General features: G+C 45.9%; 3 protein-coding genes across 3 annotated transcripts in view; 2 read left to right on the top strand and 1 right to left on the bottom strand.

Annotated features, from left to right (window-relative positions):
- The window catches only part of ATP6V1B2 (ATPase H+ transporting V1 subunit B2), a 28,193-nt gene extending 20,334 nt beyond the window's left edge, over nucleotides 1-7,859 (top strand). Inside the window, exons 9-14 of the mRNA XM_083713635.1 lie at nucleotides 16-139; nucleotides 1,442-1,592; nucleotides 3,333-3,415; nucleotides 4,246-4,350; nucleotides 4,919-5,048; nucleotides 6,103-7,859. Of these exons, the coding sequence (XP_083569761.1) occupies nucleotides 16-139; nucleotides 1,442-1,592; nucleotides 3,333-3,415; nucleotides 4,246-4,350; nucleotides 4,919-5,048; nucleotides 6,103-6,245 (736 nt within the window). The 3' untranslated portion in view covers nucleotides 6,246-7,859. The remainder of the gene's footprint in view (nucleotides 1-15; nucleotides 140-1,441; nucleotides 1,593-3,332; nucleotides 3,416-4,245; nucleotides 4,351-4,918; nucleotides 5,049-6,102) is intronic.
- LOC310832095 (beta-4C adrenergic receptor-like) overlaps nucleotides 1-27,260 on the bottom strand; it is a 685,807-nt gene that overhangs the window by 311,314 nt on the left and 347,233 nt on the right. The gene's annotated exons all lie outside the window — the stretch shown is intronic.
- The window catches only part of LZTS1 (leucine zipper tumor suppressor 1), a 40,583-nt gene continuing 38,034 nt past the window's right edge, over nucleotides 24,712-27,260 (top strand). Inside the window, exon 1 of the mRNA XM_083713592.1 lies at nucleotides 24,712-24,864. The gene's annotated coding sequence lies outside the window, so the exon portion shown is untranslated. The remainder of the gene's footprint in view (nucleotides 24,865-27,260) is intronic.

Genomic DNA, 27,260 nt, shown 5'->3' with positions numbered 1-27,260 from the left:
ATTGCTCTTTTTCAGCATTGAGCGCATAATCACGCCTCGTCTTGCTCTAACCACAGCGGAGTTCTTGGCTTATCAGTGTGAAAAGCATGTACTGGTTATTCTGACGGATATGAGCTCCTATGCAGAGGCGCTGAGAGAGGTACTTTATTTACTGTATTCAGCAGACCAGTCCTTGCCTTGCATGCAAGTACTTTGTCAAAAGGCCGAAATTCATTAATTAGGGAAGCTTGAATCGCACCTTTGATGACATGGAAGCTCACGAATTGCTCCAGAATAAGTTAACCAAACCTGGAGAAGGAGGATACTGAGTTACTGGGCTTCTGATTATTTGTGAGGTGCTTGCAGAACCTGCTGTTTATGATTCTTATTGAATAATGATTACTTTTGAATGTTCCAATATGCATGTATTTTGTGTTTTCTACTAGGACATTAATGCAGAGGTGCTTTGAAAATTCAAAATGGCCTTTGACAACCTTTTCAAATACTACCCCAAACTCATCTTCATTGTTCCCAACAGTCCATAATATTGAGGGGGATTAGGCAGGAGTTGACACTGGCCCATATACTTGCACACCTGGGTTTCTGAGTTTAAAATGGAATAAATTACCTTTCATCAAGGGGCACTTCCCCATTAATTCTGTTCATCACTTCTTATGAGACACTTTTCACTCTGCGAGGCTGCAATTGAACACACCCTTTAGACTCATCACTGCAGACTGCGCCTGTTGCTGCTGCAAGCTATTATACAGTGCTTTGCATTGTACCCAATAAACATTATCCTTCATCCCATAACCCAAGGGTACAGAACCTGTGACCATTTGTTGTTGGACTACAACTCCTTTCATTTTTTTTAAAAATAAATTATTTTTATTCAATTTTTCCAATACAAAATTTATACAAATCATACATCTTTTTTATATCCATTCTCTTTTTGACTTCCCTCAACTTGCCTGATACTCCTTCCCTTCTTAATTTCTTACACATTTCTAAAGCCTTTCTTCAATTGTTTTTATAAATTATTTCTTAATTTTACTCATATTCTAACATTTCTTCTTACAGAGCTTCATTAAAGCTTACAAACGTTATTTGATTATCACTTAATTTATACATATATTCTGTAAACTTTTCCCAATCTTCTATAAATCTCTGATCTCGTCGATTTCGGATCCTTCCAGACTACAACTCCTATCAGCCCCAGCCAGCATGGTCCATGGTCAGGGATGATCGGGAGGGCAACAGCCCGGTCATAAAAAGGCCCTAATAGACTCAAGTTTGACAGACAGGATGGAGAGATAAGGGTTAAGTGGTCAGTGGTCTTCAGATCAGCAGAGGAGAAGCCCATTTCAAAAAGGATTTAAGGAGTTTCCCCCATTTGATTTTGCAGCTTGTCCTGTAAGTCCAACCTTTGCTAACCTTTTGCTTTTGTTCTAATTCCCCAAAGGTCTCAGCAGCCAGGGAAGAAGTACCAGGCCGGCGTGGCTTTCCTGGTTACATGTACACTGATCTGGCCACAATCTATGAACGAGCTGGGCGAGTGGAAGGCAGGAATGGGTCCATTACTCAAATTCCTATTCTCACCATGCCCAATGATGGTGAGTCCTTGTCTTACATTGCTCCTACCATATTGTTTCCATCTAGTCCACAGATACCAGGTGAAGCTCTGCTTTTCCTCAGCACCCATTCTATCACCACTCCCTTGGCAGATGCATAAGGCTTCTGTCATTGCTAGATGGCTGGAGGAAAACCTGAAGAGTCTTCTGACTTGCAAGAATTGCGGGAGAAGGAAAGAAACCTCTCCCAAGTTTCCTCCAAATCACAAAGTTCTTAGACTTCCCCTCCAGCAAATGTGGAGCAAGAAGCAAGCGCTCTGCAAAAATATTTGGAGAGAGACAGAAACATCAGGCCTTCTTAATTTTTGGATTTTTTAAAAACAGCAATGAGAAAGTGGTGAAAATTCAATGTATACCCCCATGAGAAAAATAGGGGTTAACAGCGATAATGGTTAAGTTAAAGAAAATGAGTGTTATTATAATTAAGTTGAAAGTAAGGGAGGGATTTGTTAATCAATTAATTCGACATGAGAATGCAGAAAGGGGAGGTATGAGGAAGTCGGGAAAGTAAGGAATATGAAATTAAGAGTTGAAATTATACGTGTTGCATGTCTTTTATTGTTATGTTTTGTTTGTTATGATAAAAAGCTGTGGAAACTTCAATAAAAATTATCTATGAAAAAAAAGAGAAGCAAGCGCTCTGCAAAAATATTTGGAGAGAGACAGAAACATCAGGCCTTCTTAATTTTTGGATTTTTAAAAAATAGCAATGAGAAAGTGGTGAAAATTCAATGTATACCCCCATTGCATGCCTGGTTTGCACTCAACATCATGCCAAACCTTGGCTTAGTGAGGCCATGCAGATATGTGGACTCCTGCACAGGAGCTTGCAGCCACATTGCTCCTCCATGGTCCTTTTTGCTGCCATGGTGAGCTAAGCTAAGGTCTGACTTGGCATGTTTTCCTGACCTTGACTTCGCTCAGTGCGAAAGCAAAAATGACCATGGAGGAACAAAGCGACTACAAGCATCACTACACGATCCTGCAAATCTCTGCAGTCCCATTAAGTCAAGGTTTGGCTTAGCATTTTGTGTAAACCAAGCCAGCGACACATATTGAGGCCAGGTTTGCATATCCCCATAAGGCAGGCATAGCCAAACTTGGCCCTCCAGCTGTTTTGGGACTACAATTCCCATCATCCCTGACCACTGGTCCTGTAAGCTAGGGATGATGGGAGTTGTAGTCCCAAAACAGCTGGAGGGCCAAGTTTGGCCATGCCTGCCATAGGCCAAGAAGAGAGAGTTTTTCTTCCTCCAGTAGCTAATGGTTTCTTTTCCCTCAGCTTTCATTATCCAGATTCGAGTCTTGAGTATTTTCCTCCTCTGCTTCCTCCTGTTTGTACTTCTACAGACAAAATCCATACTTGCTACATTTCCCCCAAATACCACAAAAATCCCTATTCTCAAAGACCTTAGATGATTCTGTTACCCATGCTGCTGAGATAAAATCAGTCTTCCTGCTCGGTCAAGTCTTGATCATTACAGCATCATGATACATCTCCTGCAGCAGCTAAAAGAAATCTGAAAGCACAAGATGCTTAGAAAAGCTGGTGTGAATTTTAATCTGTTTTAGTATTTTAACTTCTTGTATGTTTTAGTGTATGGTATTTTTCCCCTCATGTTATAGTCTAAAACACTTTGAGGATTTTTTTTTTTACAGCCTAGTGGTATGTAAATTATATGAAATAAGCAAATAAATAAATAAATGTAACTTGTTTTTCAGACATTACCCACCCCATCCCTGACTTGACGGGATACATTACTGAAGGCCAGATCTATGTAGACAGACAGCTGCACAACAGACAGGTCAGTATGCTATCTTGAGATTGTTTCAGGATGTCTTCAGGATGTAGTGTCATGCCCTCTGTACTTCTTGAGACAGGCAGTTTTAACAGCAATTGTCATACAGTGCTGTCTGCCTCTTATTATCAAGGTGTTCCTGAGACTTGATTACAAGAGGCAAAACTGGGGGTGTCTTAAAGGCACAGGCACTATGGTAAGGTGTTTCAGCTAGGCTATTTAATAATTAATATTGCATTGTTAGCACCGCCAGAAATGTTTATTTGGTGCCCAACTTCATTGAAATATTTCCGTTGTTTATTTTATTTTAAGTATTTATAAACAGGTTAATAAAAAATGTCTAAGCAATGAACCTGGTAAATAAGGTAAACAGTCATAAAACAATTTGCCAGCTTACATTTAAAGGCTAAATTTCTTCTGAAGGAAGTATTACTTCAAAGCTGTATTCCTTGATGAAGCTGGGGAGGAAGGATTTCTTTTTAATAATACTGTACAGTGGAACATCGGTTTTCGAGTGTCTCGGAAGCCGAACATTTCGGAAGTCGAACGGCTTCTGAGTCGTGCTCTTCAATTTTCCCCATTGAAATTGCCGATAGTCCTTTGCGCCTCAGTTGTTGGACGTTTCGGAAGTTGGAATGGTCTTCCAGAACGGATTACGTTTGACAACCGATGTTCCACTGTATTACAAGCCAGGGAAGTGCAAGGGAGGTATCAAACAGGGAAATGTCTGCTTTCTGTTCCTATGCTATTATTTTTTAATCAAACCATTTAACGTCATGTCACAACAACCTGTCCCAAGCTCCTGCAGCTCTTAATTTTCACGTCTCTCCTTCCAGATTTACCCACCTATCAACGTACTTCCCTCTTTGTCTCGATTGATGAAATCTGCTATTGGAGAGGGGATGACCAGGAAGGATCACGCTGAGGTTTCAAACCAACTGGTAGGTGTGACTGTTACCCTTTTAAGTACAGTGGACGCTCGGGTTGCGAATGTGATCCGTGCAGGAAGCATGTTCGCAACCCGCAGCGTTAACAACCCGCAGCGCTGCATGTGCGCATGCGTGGGTTGCGATTCGGTGCTTCTGCGCATGCGCAAAGCCCGATTTAGCGCTTCTGCGCATGTGCGACTGCCGAAACCCAGAAGTAACCCATTCCAGTGCTTCTGGGTTTCGGCGCATCCGTAACCCAAAAAAACACAACCTGAAGCATCTGTAACGCAAGGTATGACCGTACGTGTCTTGGAAGGTGGGGGGTGACATAGTGGACAAGCTATTATGAAACTTCAAGTTGTTTCTTTTAGGATTTCTAATTTTAAAGAGGTGGGGGCACGAACGTGGCCCTTCAGATGTTGCTGGGCTCCATCTGCCAGCCCAGCCAGCATGACCAATGACCAGGCATGATAGGAGCTGCAGTCCAAGATCAGCTGCTGGACCACAAGTTAAATCTGTTAGTGCTTGGGCAATCATATCCTGGCTACCTGTCGCTGACCACACTCTCCTTTCCCCCTAGTATGCGTGCTATGCCATTGGGAAGGATGTCCAAGCCATGAAGGCTGTTGTAGGGGAGGAAGCACTTACTTCCGATGATCTTCTCTATCTTGAATTCCTGCAGAAATTTGAGAGGAACTTCATTGCTCAGGGTAGGTATACCATTCATCAGATGCTCAGTGTTGCATAACTGTTTCTTCACCTCTCAGAAGCATGTTCCAATCCCTTCTTAGAGGACAACTAGATTTTCCTTGTGCCATCAGTGGGGGAGAAAAGGAAAGAAAGAACCTGCAAGGTTTCCAGAGTCAAAAGCCCCAGAGTTTAGGTGCAACCTGTTGGTTTTCTGGCATTCTTATTAAGCTCTTTGAGCAGAGATCCCTCAGCCTTTCTCCCTTCCTCTGATGCTTCCATCTGAGCTGTTTATATGATAGCTATAGGAATGCGGAAGCAGGCCTTCTCCAGGTTCCCTTGCTCCATTATAGCTACATCCCTCTTTTGTTTAGTTCCAGTGTGCGCTGGAGAACCCAGCCACACCTTTGCCCTGTGCATTGCCCTCAGAGGGAAAAGCTACCTTACTGTCATAAAAACTGGACTTAACCTCCCAGGGGTCCTTTGCCTACATGAGAATTTAAGAAGAGTCCTGTTGGATCAGGCCAAAGGCCCATCTAGTCCAACATCCTGTTCTCATTGTGGCCAAACAGATGTTTATAGGAAACCTCCAAGCAGGACTTGAGCAGAACAGCATTCTCCCCACTTGCAATCCCCAGCATATTAAAAGGCATACTGTTTCTTGAGAGTGGAAGTAGATTATTAATAATAGTAGTAGTATAGTAGTAGTAGTAGTAATAATAATAATAATTAATAATAATAATAATTTTATTTGTATCCCGCCCATCTGACCGGGTTGCCCCAGCCACTCTGGGAGGCTTCCAACATACATAAAAACACAATACAACATTACACATTAAAAAGCTTCATGGCCTTATCCGCCATGAATCCTCTTTTAAAGCTATCCCAGTTGGTGGCCATTATTACCTCTCGCGAGTGTGAACTCCGAAGTTTAACTACGTGCCACCTGAAAAAGTACTTCATTTTGCCCGTCCTGAATCTTCCCACATTCAGTGCCATTGGAGCATTCCAAGTTCTAGTACTATGAGGGAGAGGGTCCGTACCAGAGTGTAACCATGCCAGTGGTTATTCTTTCAGGGGCCTACGAAAACCGCACTGTTTACGAGACGTTGGACATCGGCTGGCAGCTGCTACGTATCTTCCCCAAGGAGATGCTGAAGAGAATCCCTCAGAGCACCTTGGCAGAGTTTTATCCCCGAGATTCCACAGCAAAGCACTAGCTGCACCTTCACCTTCCATGAAACGCTGGGTTTTCTTCCCTTGTGTTGGTGTTTACTTGTCATCCCTGTAATTAAACCAAGAATAAGTGACATATTTGTGCCAGTGTTCCTGATGTGTTAAGCTGATAACAGAGTTTAAAATGCCCCCCTTCTCTCAAGCACTAGGATCTTGAATTGTTTACATTTATAGAGGGGAAAATGTTCTTTCGCAACTCTTATTTGGTTTACTGGAATAATTTTTTTTAATTTAGGCAGTCTTGGAGGAAGAAAATCCTTGAGGCTGGAGTTTTCTACCCATTGCACTGTGAGAAAAGTAATAAAGTCACATTGGAGGTGTAGTTGAATAAAAGTTAAAGATGTCCTCTTCCCCTTAGCCCAGACTGCCTTTGCCCAGTCAAAAGTTCCACCACCCTTTGTCCTGTTGTGTAGAAGAGGCACAGGGGGCATGAGAGAGGCACACACAACAGAGCAGAGTGGTGGCTGGTGGCAGGTCAAACCCACAAATCACCTCTAGCTTCAATTATGGCTGAGAAAATTACGCAGCAATGACATTGCAATGTTTGCACACCCTGGTAACGCCCAGTAACAGGTACAAGATTCCTACCTCTTCCAAGAACTTGGCACGAGGTCCACTTGCTTGTTCCGCCAGTCTAACCTGCCTGTTTCACTGTCTCCACTGCCACTTTGTGTAGAGGTGGACATAATACGAAACTGAATAGGGATCCTGCCTCTACCTACCCAACCCTGAACTGCAGAATCATTGCGACTGGAGAACACAGCTGGTAAAGTGGCTGAGCCCATAGCAAATGGAAATTTATCCTGAGCAGTGTCAGCCTTCATAATGCCATTGAGAAGATATCCCAGCACTTTCAGACTGCGCATCACAGAATATAACCTCATCCCTTGAAAGCGATGGACCCTTCGATTTAACTTGTCTCATCAAACATTACCCAATAAGGTAGGAAAGGGTGATAGCAAATCAAATGTGCGAAGGGAGGATATTTTAAATTCTGTTATTAAGCAGTCCTTTGGATGACACTGGGTTCTGAACCGACCTTGGGTTTGTTTTTAAACCGCCTTCCGATCGTGAAGTTGGCTAGCCATCGTACACTGGGGGGGGGGGAAACAGCTTGATGGCGGCCAAATGCTTATATGGAATGGATTTTGATGCCCGGAGGCAAACAGGATCTTTGTGTCTTCTCCGTGATTTTGCTTTCCAGGCTATTCTACGCCCCAGCTTCAGCGACCCAGATCGCAAACTGTTGGCAACGTCCTAGATCAAGGCTGGGAGTTGGTCAGAAGGGTTTGTTGCGGCTCAGGCCGCGTAGACTGTGGTGGTTCCAGCATCTTCCCCACCCACCATGCAGCCCTCCCAACGCGCTTTCCTATGCAGATCTTTCTTGTGCTGTTTTTTGGTCTGTGTGCTCTGTAACCTGGGTGCAGTAGCCTTTTCTTTACTCTAGCGCATTCCATCAAAGTTGTGTCAATTCTATTTTTCTCTGGACAGAGGAGGGGAAATCATGGGGATGGGGAGATAGCATGAAATATTTTAATGTAGAAAACTGTGATATCTGAATAAGTTAAACATGAACAATAAATGTAAACAAAATGAGACTCTGTTCTCTGCTTAAGAAGTGGTTGATTCTTGATTTCTCTGGGGCTCCATCACAAGCTCCTCTTAGCAGATTCCTCAAGGGAGCCTTCTATGCCCAGAAGCTTGGAATACACAATTCTGGAAAAGGATCTCCTGGGTAGCGCCCCAGGGATGATCTTTGGCTCAGTAGGTGTATCTTGCCAGCCAACTTCAAAGTTGGATGACTGCCATTGATAATTCACCCTCCCTGACTTTGGAGGTTATTTTGATCTACTGCCACCTTGGATGACTTGTTTCAGCTGCCAAGTTACTTTGATAATGCACTTAAATACCGTAGAGAGAAAGAGGCACAACTCACATAGCCTACTTGGAGTCTGAAATGTGCCTTCAGCAGATGTGTAGGCTATGGCACTCTGATCAGTAAAGCTGTAGGACATTTGCACATTAATCAGTAATAATTTAGTTTTCTAGAAATATTTATATCCTGTCCATCTGACTGGGTTGCCCCAGCCGCTTTGGGTGGCTTCCAACAAAACATAAAAACACCTTAGGCTTAAAACATCAAAAATTGAAAACTTTTCTATACAGGACTGTCTTTAGATGTCTTCTAATAGTTGTATATCTGTTTGACATCTGATGAGAGGGCATTCCACTACCGTGAAAAATAAAAAATAAATACAATTTCACATTAGCCAGAGAGCTGAAATTAGTCACATACAGCCCCAGATGCAGATTGCAAGAAAAGTCTTAAAGGAGAGACTCATCGACAAAACTTAGTGCATGTAACTTGCCTTATAGAATGACGAGGCGGTAGTCCAGCACAGAATAAAGGAAGCTGAGCCATACATGTGTGCAATGGCCCGGGACTCCTCTCATTTGGTCATGGAGATTTTCCAGAAGCAGCTGGTAATATGCTGAGGCTGCAATATTTTTTTTAAAAAAACTTCTGAAGCAAGAATCTTGTTTTATTTGGGTTGAGATCGTAGGTGGTTAGCTTGTGGGCCACATAACAGCCCTTGTAGCCATCTGTGCTGTTCTTGCAAGAGCCGGTGCTTCCCTGTCCTGATGACAACCAAATGATGTGGGCTTCCTGCACTTCTGTGCTGAAGGGGAAGTGAACATGGGGAGAATAATTCCTGGGCATTTCCTGAGCTCCACAAACACAGGGATTGGAGCTGGCAGCCCGGGTGGACCCCTCCCCCTTGAGAAGTTTTATTTTGAGGCCAGATAACATAGAATGATATGGGACATGGGTGGCGCTGTGGGTTAAACCACAGAGCCTAGGACCTGCTGATCAGAAGGTCATCAGTTCAAATCCCTGCAACGGGATGAGCTCCCGTTTTTCGGTCCCAGTTCCTGCCAACCTAGCAGTTTGAAAGCACGTCAAAATGCAAGTAGGTACCATTCCGGCGGGAAGGTAAACGGCGTTTCCGTGCGCTGCTCTGGTTCGCCAGAAGCGGCTTAAGTCATGCTGGCCACATGACCCGGAAGCTGTACGCCGGCTCCCTCGGCCAATAAAGTGAGATAAGCGATTACCCCAGAGTCGGCCATGACTGGACCTAATGGTCAGGGGTCCCTTTACCATTTACCTAACATAGAACGATGGGCTGTGTGGATTCCATTGCCCTTCCATATCTACTTGAATAGGCCTGCAGGAAGGGAGAACACCCATGCTGCGGCATTTTGCTGCAGACCCTACTGGTCACGGCCATAGATTTGGCCCCTCCATGAACTTGTCTCCTCTTTTTAAAGAGGCTGTCACCACAGTTTGTGCCAGCCAATCCCGTAAATCGTGGTGGAAAGAAGTCAGTTGTCTATGGACGGCAACTGCAAGGCAGAATCCCACAGAGCCTTCCCTGCAAGTGGTACCGGGCAGTTGCTATATAAGAAAAAACCCCTGGAACCCAGTGGTTTCAAAAAGCAAGAGTGGGAAACCTGTGGCCCTCCAGATGTTGTTGGACTACAACTCTCATCGGCCCTGATCGTTGGCCAGGCTGGGTGGGGCTGATGGGAGCATCAACATCTGGCAGTATCAAAGTGTAGCTGCATCTCAAGGCTTGCTATGTTCCCCTAGTACAAGGTCTTTTCAACGACGAGTGATGCTTTGGAGAAGGGCACAAGGGATAGTTTTGGAAGCTTGTGCATTGGGTATTTGAGAATAAGGGCCAAGCTACACATTATTAGAAGCAAGGATGACCTCTGGAAATGCAAACAGACCATCAGCAACACAGTGGTCTTCCTCTCTCACAGGTCCTAGGCTCTCCACCCCTAAGGGAGCATTTGACCACGTATGTGCCAAGCCAGGATATTGAACTAGTGTTACCAAAGGTGCGTGCATGCTAAAACTCCCAAGGTTTTTATTATTGTGCTGAAAATGAGAGAGCACTGTGGAGATCTATTCCGGGAGCTCACTGCACAAGGACAAAGCCACTTGGTCTGGGATGCAGGAATTCAGTGCAATCCTACAGGGGTGTATTTTGAAGTCCCACTATGTTCAGTGAGGCTTCATTCCCTCGGACGTGTGCTTATGGTTGTAGCCGAAATGCCCTAAGCATCTTGATTTTGAAGAGCAAGTTCCTAACTTTTAAAAACTGCAATGGCCAGTTTCAGAAGTGGAGCTGTATTTTCACTGGCTAGGGCTTCAATGCCTGGAAGAAGTCGTTTCTCTGTGTACACGCAACTCTCTATCCCGAGCGCCGCTTGTGAGCATGCTGCAATGAAGAGCTTTTCTTGGGGCAACAAACTAGCACTTGCACGTATGTCTACATCTGAGGTAGCTACCTTGTGCCCTTCTAGTTGCTACACTCCAGCTCCCATCAGCCCCTACAATGGATGGCTAATGTTCAGGAATGATGGGAACTGCAGTCCAGCATCAGAGGCTCACAGGTTCCCCACCCCTGATATAAATGAACTGCCACGTCATGTATGGGGGGGTTAAATTCTTCCTTAAATGGGGGGTAAAGAGGGGAGCCTTTTTCCTTTCTCACTTGGTTAAGAAGGGAAAGGCAGCATTGTACCCATAGCTTTTTGAAAACTCTAAAGCAGGCTTCCTCAACCTCGGCCCTCCAGATGTTTTTGGCCTACAACTCCCATGATCCCTGGTTAGAAGGACCCGCGGTCAGGAATGATGGGAATTGTAGTCTCAAAACATCTGGAGGGCCAAGGTTGAGGAAACCTGCTCTAAGGCAACAGCCTACATCTGGAGATGGTTTGTTTTGCTTGACTGGAATTTAAACAAGCTCCTAATATTTAATTCTGCAAATAAAGGCTTTTTTAAACAAACAAACATTTCAGTTCGGTGATGTTCTGTCCAAGTGCTGTACCACTATCAGCCACAGCATGGTGCTCTTATATTTTCTGATTATTGTCTAATACAGCTTGGCTGTGGAAGGTCCTCTGATTTTTCTGACTTTCCAAATGTATTCGTAGCTGAAAGTATCAGTAGAAAAATCTACTTATGGATCCTCCGAAAAGGAATCTGACTTCCTACCCTCACCTTCCTGCTTCCTATATGTAGAGGCCCAGGGGTGGGTGGGTTAAATTCTGCCTTGTATTTGTGCGAGATGCCAGGGGTTTAGAAAGCCAAGGTTGTGTGTGCATGTCTTGGCTAAAGAAATGTTAGGATATAAATTGGTTAATCAACACAAGTGGCAGATAAAAATCTCTTTTAATAGAGGAGTGTGGTAGGCAAACTACTAAGCATAACTGCTATGTTCTACCTCCCTTGTCAGAGGAAGACCTGTTGCTGGCGGTCACAGGTGGGGATCACAGGGACTGCTGTTGGAATCAAATAGGGAGGGGGAGAACCATGAGTTCTTGGAGAAAAAGGTGGAATATAAATGCAAATAAATAAATGCCCAGATTATTCTGCCCAGTTTCCTCTCTGAATTAAAAAGCAGGTAGAGGCAATTGAACTGCTTCTTCAAACGACCCACAAACCAGCTGCTCTGAATTGGAGCTAGAGTGAGTACCCCTCTCTAACTGCATCTATACTGCCTCTGGTTCCCCAAAGCTAAATTATTTAGACAAATGATGTAGCAACTTGGCTGAATTATTCAGAGGGACTTAGGGGGTGCTAGCCAATGAAGCAGAAGTGTACGGAGACGAGCAGCATGTTGCGTAACCCCCAGAGAGAATTCAGCATTGGAGAAGCAACGGGATACAATATTCATAGCAAAGGAGGCAAGGAGCCGTCCCAGCCCAAGCTGAGCTGTGTTTGCTGCACGAGTCGTTTTGTGTGGGTGTGCTTTTCAGAGCATATGTTGCGTCAAAGGCTGGAAGTGCTGTTCTGCATGTATGCAAAGAGAGGTGCAAAGCTAGGAAGCAAGAGTTTTAAATAAAAGCTAAGGGCAACCGTTGGAGCCAGAATGAACAGAAGAAGAAACCTCCTGGATCAGGCCAATGGCTTCTCTAGTCCAGCATCTTGTTCTCACAGTGGCCAACCAAAGGCCCACGAGAAGCCCACAAGCAAGAGTCACAGCCCTCTCCTCACTTGTGATTTCAAGCAACTAGGATCCAAAGGCATTATTCCTCTGACAGTGGAAGGAAATCATAGCCACTGATAGCTATTGACAGCCTTATCCTTCACAAAGACGGGACATCTGCAGATCTGGGTGATAAAATTCAAGCACCTGGACTGATCCAGAAGGGCAGAATAATACAGCTTCCTTTTGCTGTGGCTTCTCCAGCGGAGTCAGATCCTAGGGATGGATGAATGAATCTGCTGATTGCAGGGTCTCTCAGTGTCTCCTTTTCCCAACCTGAAGGTCAGTTTGTGGTTAGTGTAGGCTTGTGAATCCCCACTCAGAGATGAAGCTCACATGGTGTGGTCTTGCGCCAGGCACTATCTCTCTGCCCAACCTATTCTGCAGGGTTGCTGTGAGGATAACATGGAGAGGAGATCTACGTATACCATCCTGAGCTCCTTGAAGGAAAGGTGATGCATGAAGTTTACGGCATGTAATGCCTTAAGAGAGAATATTATGAAAATGATATACAGGTGGTACATGACACCAGTCAAGCTTGCAAAAATATATCATTTGCCTGATAATAAATGCTGGAAATGTAAAGAGACTGAAGGTACATTCTTTCACCTTTGGTGGACGTGCCCAAGGATTAAGGCTTTCTGGGAGATGATTTATAATGAAATGAAAAAGGTATTTAAATACACCTTTCAGAAGAAACCAGAGGCCTTTCTCCTGGGCTTTGTCAGCCAATTGGTGTCAAAGAAGGACAGAACTTTTTTTATGTATGCAACAACATCAGCAAGAATACTCATCGCAAAGTATTATATATTATAAGTATATATTAAGATAAATTATTAAGATAAAAGTAAAAATGGAAAGGATTTGCTGAAATAACTAATTTTTTGCTTCTTTTTCTTTTTTCTTATTCTTGTAACTTTTTTGAAACTTTAATAAATATTATTTTTTTAAAAAAGAAGAAAAGGTGATGCAAACAATCAATCTATAAATTTCTGCATCAGTTTCCACGTTTAAATTTTAAAAGTCCTCATGGAAATCCGTATGCATTTTTTTTTAGCATATTTGCAAACAATTTCCCCAAATGTAATGTTTTGTGCACACTTTTTGGCTAAAGAACTACATCACAAAATCCAGGGAAGTGCAAGTTTCAAAGGATAGCTGTCTTCCGGTTTGCTTATTGGTTAAGGGAATGCAAATTAGATAGGGTTACATTAAAATGGGAATTGAGCAAATTCGACCCCTGCCCCCACCCCACTCAGTTTGGGCATCTCTATTTTGAGAGCCCAGGAAAATTGTGCTTATTTCACTTATCCTTTTATTTGGCCTGTGGGGAAACATCCCAGGGAACTGGAAGAAACTTGATTTGTTTCAGGAGGAAACTGATGTCCTTGTTCCTGTTGGTTATTGGTTTTTATCTTGTTTTCTGTTTTTGTTTGTTTGTTTGTTGAATGTATATGCTGTTCTGGGCCAGCTGTTCCATATCAGGAACTCCAAGGCTTCATTAGAGGAGCTGAACAAGAGCTCTGGGCCTGGGCTTGACAGCCTGGCAAGAGCCAGCTTCTCTTTTTAGCTGCCTCTCGCAGGTACGCCGTGATGCATGTGGGCGGCAGCAATTAGGAACTCTGACGAGCTCTTTCAGAGAAGACAAAATAATCTCAGGGTTTTGCAGAAGGAAAATGACAATTTTCTCCTACTGAGATGGAGCTACTAGAGAGCCACCTGTTTGATCCAGAGGGGAAGTCTGGAGATGTGGGCAGCTGCTGACGTTTGTTTTGGGAACTGAGGATTTAAACATGGCTATGGGGAGCCTCATTGATGATATCCCAAGTATCGCCTGCTTCTCCAATAGGAACCTGCCCTTGCTTCCATGATTTTCCTTGGTCCTTGGGACAGAGCCAGACCTACCATTAGCATGGCCACAATGGACTTCATTGATGATAACTCATGTATCATCTGCTTCGGCCGTAAGAACCAGCCCATGCCTCAAAGACCTTTGTTGGAGGCCTTGCACTGGGACCTTGGACCAGCCCTACTGTTAGAGTTAGGCTCCTGCCCCTCAGGCAGCAGGTGCTGGGGAATGGGGAGCAGTGGCAAGGTGCTGAGGGGCACAACTGTGTCTATGCTCCATGCAGCCTCCCCTGAAAAACCATGCTGCCCATACAAATAGAACTACTTTATTGTCACTTGTACAACTTTCATACAGTGAGATTACACGAGCACCCCCCACTCAGCTCTCTTAGTCTCAAGTCCCCTCGTTTACGGACACACACACACACACCCCAAACCCGAAAGTCAGTTGCCCTGTTGTTATCTTTTCATTCAGCAGCCTAATAGTCCACGGATAGAAGCTGTTCTTTACCCTGTTGGTGTGACTAATCATGCTTCTACATCTTCTGCCTGAGGGCAGGAGATCAAGAAAATGCCGGCCAGGGTGTAAATCATCCCTGAGAATTTTCCTCACTCTCCTGAGGTAATGTTCTTCCGTGATGTCATCCAGAAGATTCACAGGACAGCCCATAATATCTTGTGCTGTATTCACCATCCTCTGTAGGCACTTCCTATCAGTTGATGTCAAACCAGCTTACCACACCGTGATGCAGTATGAAAGGACACTTTCTATTGTTGACCGGTAGAAGGAGATCATCAAATGTTGATTGACATCGTTCTTCCATAATACTCTGAGATGGAGTCTCTGTTGGGCTTTCTTAACCACCCGGGTTGTATTTATTTTCCAAGTAAGGTCTTCACTGAGATAAACTCCTAGGAATTTAAATTTAATTTAAATTTAGATTGTGTGGATGACACTGTCCTGTTGCCAGTATTGAAGTAAGACCCAGCTGCTATCTGGTCAGCTTCCATCCATGAAATAAGGGTTGCATCTTGTCCATCTCAGGCAACAAATGTCCTTTGCCATCAGGAGTACTGGAACAGAGGCACCCAGACTGTGGAAGTTTCTCCTTTAGTTGTGGGATGGTTTAGCAGTGGTATCAAAGCTGAAGAGACGTCCTCCCTTGGTAGAAGTGTTTATTCTGTTGCTTCTAGTTTTTAGGCAGTTGACTCTGGTGGTTCTGCTCCTTAAGAGAGATTTCCAATCCCTTGTTTGGGTCCTGCTTTTCTTTCCTTTCATTCCTCTGCTTTGCTGATTTATTGCATTATACCCAGGGCCAGAACCACCACTTGGTTGCCTCGGTAGCCTCAGTCAGGTGCTAAAGTGCCCTGGCAGGAGAAACCACCTGTCCTGGTGAAACCAACTCACTGGGTGGCTGGTTCAAGGAGTCACCCACCATTTCCCTTTCCCTCATGCCCCTCAAAGAGCATTGCACCTGAGTATTGCGGGAAAATAAAATGGCATAGTCAAGCTGCACAGCACTCATTTCAGTGCCACTGGGTAATGAAATCCTAGAAGGAATGAAAATGTGCATGGGGATTTAAAAGCAAAACTACGGTACCTTGTAAACTCTTTACTCCAAAAGATAGAAGAAAAATAGTACAATAAATAGCGTTTAACAAAAAAAGTGCAGTGAAATCTCTTTTTAAAAAATCATGGAGATATTTCTTCCTGATCTTCCTTCTCACATCATCAACTGTTATTTGTGTGCAGTTGGGGGAGATTTGCATCTTTGTTATTATTTCTAGTAAATGTGCTTGCAGGATCTATATTTATGTCTTTACAGTGCTATCCTATGCTCCTCTACTCACAAGTCTCCTTGTTTTTAATGGCACTTACTCCAAGGTAAATATGCATAGGATGAAAGCCTTGATTGGTGTTTCCAACAGCAACCAGTGCTTTCAGACACCCAGCCACTTTGACGGGGGTGGTTTATATACACAGCAGTTTCTGGGGAAAGAGGTGTCAGGGCTCAAATCTTCCAGGAAACCTCCTCCCTCTAACTCTGAGCTGTTGGGACAAGGAGTGGGTGAATCTGTCAACTTCAGTTCCCCTCTGTTTCTCATTTTTTCTAGTCTTAAGTTCAGTCCTCCACATTTCCACACCAGTTTGCATTTTTCTAACAAAAGTTCTCATAAAAACGCATCATGAGGATGTGAACTCACCATTGTCTTCAGTCTCAGAAGGCGGCTTCACCTCCAGCACATTCAACATCTTTTCTTTGCGGAAGCTCACAGGCACAAAATCAGGCAGCCCCTCCAGGTAGGCAGGGCCAACTAGACTACAGACCTTGTCAGCCTATAAAAAGCTTCAGCAGCCTTCAGTTCTCTGCTGAAACAACATCCCTTTATAGTCATGGTTGGAGGACAAGCTCAAGTCATCTGGGCTTGCTAGGAGCTGTCTATGGTCCTGACTTCCCTGATCTCAGCTTCAAGAGACTTAACTACAACAGTTGACTCAGGAGAGACAGCTTGACCTTGCCCGTTTTTTCTGTGATCTTCAAGGCCCGCAGAGCAGGATATATTGTGCTAACAACAGTCTCTGCACCATTTATGGAGGCTGTGGGGGAAGGCAACAATTCTGCTGATCTGTTTCCTCAATTGTCAGTTCTGCCTCCTTATCCTTTCTCTTTACTCAGACAGGCTGCCCCATAATGAAAGCCTTCTAAAAAATTCCCCATCCAGGAGACCTGGAAGATGTTGTCGTTCCACCCTCTTTGAAGAAGGGTCTTGCCTCTCTAGCTTGTTCCATAAAATGGGAGTCTGGCAATTGTGTCATTAGCAAAGTGACTTGCTGTGTAACTGATGGGGGCCACACACACACACCAGGTGATTGTGGCTGTGAGGCGCATACCATTTTAGTTATGCACAATGCCCTGAAGTGATTATCTGTTGGAGGAATTGTGATTGATTAATGGTGGCTGAATAACTTGCAGCATCCATAGCAGATTGCTGGACTGCCATCTGCCAACTGTAAGCCAACCTGGTGTCACCAGTGTAGGAAGGAGACTACCAAAGACCACTTGGTTGTCCATAGCCAGCCCTACACCTACCAAACTTTCTCATTAATCTGATACAAAACAGTTTGACTTCGGATAACTGCAGTTTGCATGAATGCCTACAACCAAATGCTAGGAATGAGCTGTTCTCCATAACTGATTACCTGTGAAAAGGCTTGTGCCATCACCTCAGGGATCATCCCACATTCTCCCTCTCCCTGTCACTTCATAAAGTACATTATTCATCTTATTAATCATGATTTATCTTGTTAAAAGCATGCCATTAAAAAACCACTGCTACAGTATTTCTTTTCCCTATGTCTTTAATTCATCTTTCTCCACAACAAAGGAACAGGCTCAAGGTCATGAGTTGGGTGAAAGATCCCAGTGCTGCAGGGGGTTGGAGCTAGATGATCATTGTGATCCCTTCCAACTCTGTACTATCAGTCAGGTCTTTATTGGGGGAGACAAAGACCCCCCACAAAAGGGACCCTCTTAAATCAAGAAGAATGGACTTCACCTTTCATCAGACGATGCACAGCGAGATCCTGCTTAGGGTTGGGTTTGAGTGCATGAGAAAGTTCCCTGCAAGTTTGACTTGAGGTGCAGCTATCAAGGAACAAGGGAACTCAGTGAGCTCTCCCTGCGCTCCTGCACTCCTTCGCCAGATCATCTCAGAGTTGCTGCTTCCTGAGAAATCCTCCAGGTGATTTTTTTTAGGGCGAGGTAATGCACAAAGGAGTCAGGCTGTCTGAAAATGCAAGAAGCGGAGACAGGGCGAGCTCCAACTTGCAGATCAGCAGTTTTTTTGGGGTGGAATTTATATTTGGGATGCAGAAGAAGGCATTGGTGGAGGAAATGCAAATATGAACCTGGCTACTTCTCAGGTAGGCGCTGTGGTCTAAACCACAGAGCCTAGGGCTTGCCAGTCAGAAGGTTGGCAGTTCGAATCCCCACGACGGGGTGAGCTCCTGTTGCTCGGTCCCTGCTCCTGCCAACCTAGCATTCCGAAAGCACGTCAAAGTGCAAGTAAATAAATAAGTACCACTCTGGTGGGAAGGTAAACGGCGTTTCCATGCGCTGCTCTGGTTCGCCAGAAGCGGCTTAGTCATGCTGGCCACATGACCCAGAAGCTCCCTCGGCCAGTAAAGCAAGATGAGTGCCGCAACCCCAGAGTCATCTGCAATGGGACCTAATGGTCAGGGGTCCTTTTACCTTTACCTTACTTCTCAAGATAGAAAGCAAGGAAGATAAAGAGCAGCACATTGCTCAGCCATGGAATAAAGGGAGGACCAGCACAAACACATTATGAAAGTGTCATTAAAAACTCATGGGGAGATTTCAATTAATTTGAACTACAGACCAAATTGCACCCATCAGAACTTTTCTTAACTGATGATAGCCCAGTATACTTACTTCTAGTTGGCTCCTCCACTGTCAGGATTGAAGAGACCAGCTCAGAGTACCCATTGTACCCACGACAGCCCCTACATAGAGTTACAAACCAGTCACTTTCTAGAAACATTGACACATCACCATGGCATGTGATTCTGCAGGGCTGACCCAAGACACTTTGCTGCCTAAGATGAAGGACAGGATAGTGCCTCTTGCCCACTGATGTACAGAAGTTGACCAGAATGAGAACTGAATCTTACTTCAACTTTGGTGATGTGACAGCATTCCTCACCACAGCACAAAACAGCAGGCTAGCTTAGGGGTGCAGGGCAAGTGCTGTGGCAAATACAGGAGTGTCCTTGCCCCTGCCCCCCACCCACCACCACCTGCCACTTGAGCATCGGCCTCATTCTGGCCAATGGTATGTTGCCCCTGTAGCCTGGAGCTTCTAAGTATGCCCCTGTTTGCAGAGTTATTTATGGCCCACTATATAATTCCCATACCCAGACGTGACACACACACACCTCAAGGAGGATGAATCATTCGGCTTGGATTACTCTGTTTCCCATTTTTCAAAACTTTAATTCAGTTCACTTCTCTACATCAGTTGTTGTTCTTTTAATCTGTATGAAAAACCATCAGCATTTCTCCTAATATACACATTTTCTGTATGCAACATTGTCTAACGTACATACTTTTTGCAAGCACAATGCATTTTTTAAAAATAGATATATCTCTTTATGCCCACTTCTGCCTAATATATGCCCTTTTGTACACACAACCCTTTTTGGCATGGCAAACTGCACCACAAAATTGGGGAAAATGTGAATTCTGAAGGACAGCTACAATTCATTTCAAGTGCAATTTTTGTGTATAGGAGAGGGGAGTTTCACCTTAAAAATGCAAACCAAGCTGAATTTGTCCCCCTCATCCCCTCCTTCAGGCCAAATATGTTGCCTGCCCCTTCAGTAAGATGGAAAGGAAAAGGTGACCCATTTTAACTGCCTTCTCCTTTTGGTTTGCTTTCTCCCCTTCTGAATGGAATCCCATTAGTTTGTCTGCTCTCCCCACAAAACAAACCCTGTCATGTTTCCCTTTCCCATTTTCCAGCTCAAAATAGCAGCTCCCGTCTGGCTGCTTTCAATGCAAGGAGGCAGCATGTGGCATTGTGCAGCGCATGCCAACCGCCAGTGAGTCAAGGAGCTAGCTAGGCTGCAACAGCTAAAATAACAGAAAGGCTGCTTTGCATGGTTTGGGAGTTGGGAACAGCAGGGCAATGCCCACCATGGACCTTAAGAATGCAAGAAGATCCTGCTGGACATTGGCACATCAAGTCCAACATTCTGTTCCCGCAGTGGCCAACCAGATGCCTATGCGAAGCCCATGTGCATGACATGAGCACAACAGCACTTTCCCCTCCTGCAGTTTCCAGGAAATGGTATTCAGAAGCATAAATGGTCTAGGGCAGCCTTTCTCAACCTGTGGGTCTCCAGGTGTTGTTGAACTACAACTCCCATCGCCCCTAGCTAGCAAAGCCAGAGCTCAGGGATGATGGGAGTTGTAGTCCAACAATACCTGGTGACCCACAGGTTGAGAACCACTGGTCTAGGGGAAGCACATATCATGGTGAACTTGAAGACATGTGTACAAACAGGTCTTTTTCCCCCAGCGGGAACTCACTGGAATTCAGTTCTAGCACCTCTCAGGTGGGCACCATTGCCATGATAAGAGAACAAGGGAGGTGTTCATGGTGAGTTCTGGCACCTCTTTTTCTAGAAAAACAGCACTGTTTACAATCCTTCCTTTTCCCTGTTGCTGTCTTCAGTGTTTTCAAGAGCTGAAAGCACAACCACAGAGAATTTCTTTCTTTCTTTCTTTCTTTCTTTCTTTCTTTCTTTCTTTCTTTCTTTCCAGCCAACACTGATGTCTGGGTCTGATTAAAAGCAGAAACCGCAGAGATGTGGCTGATTTTGGTTGTGTTCTCCAGGAATAAATAAAGGTGTGGCTGCTCCAGCTGCACACCTGACCAGAAGGCAAACAGCATGACACCAGAGGGTCACCAGTGGAGAACCACAGGCCCCTTCTGTCAGCACATTCCAAGGAGATGAATCAACATCCAGTGTAAGCTAATGACTGCTCTTCACCCTGGGGCAAAGAATGCAGCAAAGGAAAGGAAAGAGGTGCCGTTTGCTGATAATCTATGAATCCGCAGCTGAACAGAACAATTCTATCCCATACACCCTATATCAGGGGTGAGGAGCTGGAGCCCCAGGAGCAGAATGTGGCCCTCAAAGCCTATCTATTTGGCCCTTGAGATTCTCCCCAAGATGTACCTTCTTCAAAGTTGCCACCATGGGATTGAATCCCACCCAACAATAGTGGCAGTCTTGATGATGGCTTGGATGCACTGACTGTGTAATGAAAGCTGCAATCCTAAGGACTAATGAATGTGAGATCCCCACAGACCTCTGCATGCCTTATTTCTGAGCAGACATGCTTAAAACCATGCTGCATTGTAGGAATCCTATACAGATGCATTTGCAAGTTGTACTGAAATAAATGAAACTTTGCTTCCAAGTAAACGTGCTTAGCATAGGGATGCGAACCAAACATGCAATGCAATAATGGAAATGTACTTATAAAGAAAGTTACTCCGTGTTTGTCTGGCTTTTAAACAGCTTGAATTTAAAAGGTCATTGCAATTCTTCTGGAAAACTCTTGGCCTTTCTTGGGCACCACAGTTTCAGGGCAGCCCTGGAGAACGGTGTGCCCTTGGTGTGCAGTCTTAGGGCACAGACAGAGCAGTAACAAGGAAAGTTTTAGGTGGTCTTAAAGGATGGAGTACAACAAACCAAACTGCACATTCCCTTGTGCATCTATTCCCCCCCCCCCCCCCATCACAGTATGTGATGGGCAAATCGGTCCATTTTGGTCTCTCTATTTCTCATTTTTCCACCCTTAAGTTCCTTTCTCCACATTTCCTGTTTGCATTTTAAAAAAAAAGTCCTCGTGAAAATTCAGTAGTGTTGTAGTGCAAATCTACCTCCACATGAAATTTTGCCTAATACATAGATTTTTACAAAACAATTTTCCCAAATACAATGCATTTTAAATGCTGCTTTCACGAATATATGATTTTTTTTCTGCACAAATTACCGTATTTTTCGCTCTATAAGACGTATCAGACCATAAGACGCACCTAGCTTTTGGAGGAGGAAAACAAGAAAAAAAAAATTCTGAATCCCAGAAGCCAGAACAGCAAGAGGGATCGCTGCACAGTGATCCCTCTCACTATTCTGGCTTCTGGGATAGCTGCGCAGCCTGCATTCGGGAAAAAGTGGGTCTTATAGAGCAAAAAATACGGTACCCAAGTACAGGCATATTTGTACACATTACCTGGCTGGAGAATTGCATGTGCAAATTTCCATGGCTGGCCCTCTTTAGGTTCACATGTTGCTTCAAAAAGTGTGTACTAAGTCAGTTCACTTATGAATGCAAACCAAAACAAATCATAATAGGAGTCACAGGGAAGGGCAGGATAACAATCAGGTCTATGGGGATGTGGATATTAGTGTTTCAACCCTTTCATCCCATGCTGTAGAGTGGGCAATGCTAGGATGGCCAGACAAATAGCTTGACCTGGCAAAAGGCAGCTTCCCGGGAGCTTTACAGATGCAGTCTCAAATACTGGCTTGCACCAGGTTTGCTCACAGTGCAATGTCTGTCAAAATTCCAGGGGTTACTACAGGTTGCACTGGTTTTGCCATCTTCCAGCATTTCCTTTGCCTTTCGGGGCTTGTGCAGACAACTCCTGGGATTAGTATGCAACATGGTCTAGTGGGGAATATTGTTCTGGATCCGCCCCGTCTCCTCCCCTTGTTTTGTGTCTGGCAGAGGGTGCGGCGTAGGAGGGCTTGATGAGTTTGTCCTCAAAAGCATCCCGTTCCCCAGTGTGGAAGGCAGAGGCTGTGAGGTTGTGTTTACAGTGCGCTTGTGCTAAAGGCAGACCAAAATGTTTGTGCATGTTGGGAATACTCTTGGCCACTATCCAGAATGTCTTATGAAAAGACAGGCTGCGGTTTCAGCATGACAAGAGCCATGGGTATTATGTAAGCGGAGATGAGAGAGTGTTGATGAGAGGCAGAAAGCAAAGAGGGCAGGAGGAATAGACTGAGAGGGTCTGGCAGAGAGAGATAGAAAGATGATCCCACCCACATTTGGCTCTGGCTCCACCCACATTCTAGCTGGCTGGAGGAGCTGAAGGTCTGGCTCCATCCACTGTTGGCCCTAGGCCTGAATATTTCTGTTTCCATGGGTCAATGGCCCTCCATTGAGGAAAGATTCCCTGCTCTAACTTGCGCCCTGATCCATCTTTCCCTGCATCATTTTCCAGGGAGTCTTCTCTTCTCATGAGGTGGCCAAAGTATTGGAGCCTCAGCTTCACGATCTGTCCTTCCAGTGAGCATTCAGGGCTGATTTCCTTAAGAATGGAGAGGTTTGATCTTCTTGCAGTCCATGGGACTCTCAAGAGTCTCCTCCAGCACCATAATTCAAAAGCATCAATTATTCGGCAATCAGCTTTCTTTATGGTCCAGCTCTCACTTCCACACATCACTACTATGGTTTTCCCAAAAGGAGACTCTATATCGCTGAGTCCGGTCCCTTCCCCCAAACATAGGAAGCTGTCTTATCCACAGTCAGATCGCTTGCTCCACCAAGCTCAGCTCTGCTGACATGGCCAGGCAGCGGCTCTAGCTGCCCACTCGACCGCCTCCTCTCCTCCTCATTTGCAGAACCCGAAACAAAACCAGCTCGGCATCTGCCTTCCCCAAATTAAGGTGGAATCTAAAAGAACCATAATCACTCTGATCCTTGAAAGAAAGAAAAATCCACAAGATGACAAGAAACACACCTGCTATAACCTTGAATCAGGGACCCGCTGTACCTCTATAAAGCTTTGTATCACAACCCATGCTAACCCACCCCCGCAACCCACCTCCCTTTCCCCCACTGACGGCAATGGGGGGGGGGAGAGATGCGTTGGAGGGAAGGGGAACGTTCGCAAGTTGGGAGAATGTTGTATTTTAATCTTGTTTTTTTATTGCATTTTAATCAACTTGTTTTTATTATTGGTTGTTAGCCACCGGCTGGGGAGGGCAGGGTATAAATAAAATTTGTTATTATTATTATTATTTGGCAAACCTAGACAGCATCTTAAAAAGCAGAGACATCACCTTGCCAACAAAGGTCCGTATAGTAAAAGCTATGGTTTTCCCCGTAGTGATGTATGGAAGTGAGCGCTGGACCATAAAGAAAGCTGATCGCCAAAGAATTGATGCTTTTGAATTATGATGCTGGAGGAGACTCTTGAGAGTCCCATGGACTGCAAGAAGATCAAACGTCTCCATTCTGAAGGAAATCAGCCCTGAGAGCTCACTGGAAGGACAGATCCTGAAGCTGAGGCTCCAAGACTTTGGCCACCTCATGAGAAGAGAAGACTCCCTGGAAAATGATGCAGGGGAAGATGGAGCGCACAAGGAGAAGGGGATGACAGAGGACGAGATGGTTGGATAGTGTTTGCGAAGCTACCAGCATGAGTTTGACCAAACTGAGGGAGGCAGTGGAAGACAGGAGTGCCTGGCATGCTCTGGTCCAGGGGGTCACGAAGAGGCGGACATGACTAAATGACTAAACAACAACAACATCCAGCAGGAGACGTGGTGCGTGCAAAGCTGGCTCAGCCGGGCTCCTTCCCCGCGCTCCTCCCCCGCAGCCCCTTCCCCGCCCTCCGTCTCTATCCCACATGGGACCCTATCCGTCCCTCCCTCCCTCCCTCCCTGCCTGCCAGCGAGGGCAGCCGGCACGTGCCGCCCCTTGGGGACTCCTCTGCTTGCAGGCCCTTCCTCCCCCCCGCCCGCCCGCGCGTCCTTCCCCTGCTCTCCGTCACGCGCAGGGCAGCTGCCGGAGGCGCCCGAGGCGCGCCCGTCTCCCCTTCGCCGCGTGTCCAAAGTCGATGGAGCAGCCAATTAGCGCCGCGGATGCAAAAGCCGCGCCGCCCTCTTCACTCTCCCCCGCCCCCGGCGCGCGCGCGGCGTCTCTCCCGTCTCGCCAAATCCGTGCAAGTGGCGGCGCGGCGCGAGAGGAGCAGCCCTGGCCGGGCCCGCGGCGAGAGGAGGAGGAGGAGGCGGCGGCGGCAGCGCGATCGCCCGTGCTTGGCGCTCCGGAGGTGGCAGCAGGCTGCAGCGAAGAGGAAGCTTCAGGTGAGGGCGGCGCGCGGAGAGGCAGGATCCGAGCCCGGGGCGGGAGGAGGCTGGGACGCGGGGAGTGGGGTGGGATTAGCCCGGGCTGGGAAGCGCGTCCCGGTCGCGCATTAGGGACAAAACGGCGGGAGCTGCCTCGTAGGGAGTGCAGAGCATTTTAGCTCGCCAGGGTCCTCACTAGCTGGCCACGGCTCTGTTGCAGACTCTTTATCTGGAGACGCGCCGGGGATCGAACCCGGGACGTTTGTGCGCGCAAAAAGCAGGTGCGCTGCTACGCTTGCTCCAATTCGGGTGCTTTTGATTGCTGCTCCGACCGCCGTCTCCTGCGGGGCGGAGAAGGGGTATGTTGTGTAAACAGAAGCAGACAGACAAAACCAGACAGCATCCATCATGTGCCCCGTGCGCGCGCACCGCACATCACAGGGGTTTGGGTAGGTAGCAACGGTTTCCCAAGGTGGAGCCAATGAACAACTTAGCGCATGGACAGCTCTTGCAGGAACGAACCCACCCACCCACACCAGACATGGGCTGCCTGTGCCGGCACATTGGTATGCGCAAAAAAACAAGTCTGTGCCCGGTGTGCTGTTCTCACAGTTGGGAGAGCATTGTGTTTCCTGTGCCAGGAATCCAGACTGCCCAGGGCACAGGGGAGAAGTGCATGTCTTTAGAAATAACGCCTGGCGCACAAGTCGCGCCGAGCATCTGATAACGAGACTCAGGGCTGTTCTAATAAGGTGGTGCTGGACATAGCTAGCATTTGTTGATGGCACTTGCACACAGTGTATTTTCAATAGGCGGCATGATTTGGGGAGCATAGCTCAGTGCTGAGGGGGAGGGAGCATACCTCAGTGACAGAGCACCTGCTTGGCATGCAGAAGGTCTCAGCTTTTGTTTGGGGGATTTCTAGGTAAAAGGGTTGTAGAAAATACCCTGGAGAACTCCTGGCAGAGTAGATAAAAGGGATAATAGAGAATATAGATAATAGGGGTAAGTGATGATAGGTAACATTAATAGGTTAAATTCAGTAGATTAAAAGGGAGAATAAATAATAAAGGACAAATTGTTTGAGCTGGTAGGGCAGCTTTCTTTCTTCATGGCATCAGTTCTAGAACAAGCTGTGTTTGGACCTCTAGACCAGTTGCAAAAGATAAGCTGTTGTGAGCCAGTTGCATGAATAGCTTACAGCAGTGGTTTTCAACTAGTGTGCCGTGGCACCCTGGGGTGCCTTGAATGATGGTCAGGGGTGTCGTGTGGAACACTGGCCCCTGTCCATCTTTTCTTCCCACCCTCCTCTGATGTCCTTGCGTGTCTCTGCCTCCCAAAGGCTTGCAGCTCTGGTTACAAGCTCCCCAGGCTGGCCAGGGGGCGCTTCCCAGGCCCCTGTGGGGCAGTGTGAGGAGGTACCTCTCTTGGGACAGGGGGGCAGCTCAGAGACCAGGGGCGGCAGCTGCGGCTGCCCAGAGAACTCCCAAGGAGAGAGGAGAGGAGGCTGAGGGAACACTCCACAAGCGAAGGTGTTCGAAAAAGGGCGAGAGGCTGCCAGCTCTGCAGGCAAGGGGTGATATAACTGGACTCCTGAGCCCCACAGAGGTGCCTCAGAAAGAATGTAGTTGGTCAAGGGAGCCGCGGACCCAAAAAGGTTGAAAATCTCTGGCTTACAGTACAGTAAATGTGTTAGTCTTTTTGTCCCGCAAGACTCTGGCTCCTATTCCCTTCCCTATAATATTCCCAGAGGGATTCATCAATTGATCGATCAAGCCCTCTTCCCAGGGAGCTCTGGGAATTCCAGTTCTGTGAGGGGACTCTCAGCACCCTTAAAAAACTTCAGTCCCCATAATTCTTTAAAGTGGTATGATACTGCTTTAAATGTATAGCAGACATGGAACCTCTGTTGTTCTTGCTGCAACAGACAAACACGTCTGCTCCTCTGGAATTTGTCACCAATGCTGAAAACGGCTGACCTGGGAGAAAGAGTGGATTTGCTCATGTTGGGAATATGATGAAGACCGTGGTTCTTGTTGATTTCCTCTCTTCCCCACCCACAGTGTGCCTGTCCACCCACTCACCCCCATGCATACATAATGAAACTTGTTTGTGGCAGCATGCCAAGAGGTATAGCTCTAGATTGGTTGGTTGGTTGGTTTGGTGACATATTTTATGTCTTAGTGGAAGTGGACCCCCTTAGATGGAATGCCATGCCTGTGATAAAAATCCCTTTCTGGTGAAATGTACCATGCCTAGGTTGTGGTCGTCTTGATGTGGTCGGTGCAGATTTGAATTGACTTTAAGACCTGCTGTTCCCTTTTGTTTTCAAGCAGGCTCACTTGCAATAAGGCATTCTTAGAACTGCCATCTGAGAAACTGGTGTGTTTTGGTGCAGAAAATACTCCGGCCAT

This window comes from Podarcis gaigeae (assembly GCF_964106915.1).
Source record: "Podarcis gaigeae genome assembly, chromosome: 15".
In the NCBI taxonomy this organism is placed as follows: Eukaryota; Metazoa; Chordata; class Lepidosauria; order Squamata; family Lacertidae; genus Podarcis; species Podarcis gaigeae.
The sequence above is the reverse complement of the archived record's forward strand: the minus strand, read 5'-3'. Positions and strand labels throughout refer to the sequence as shown.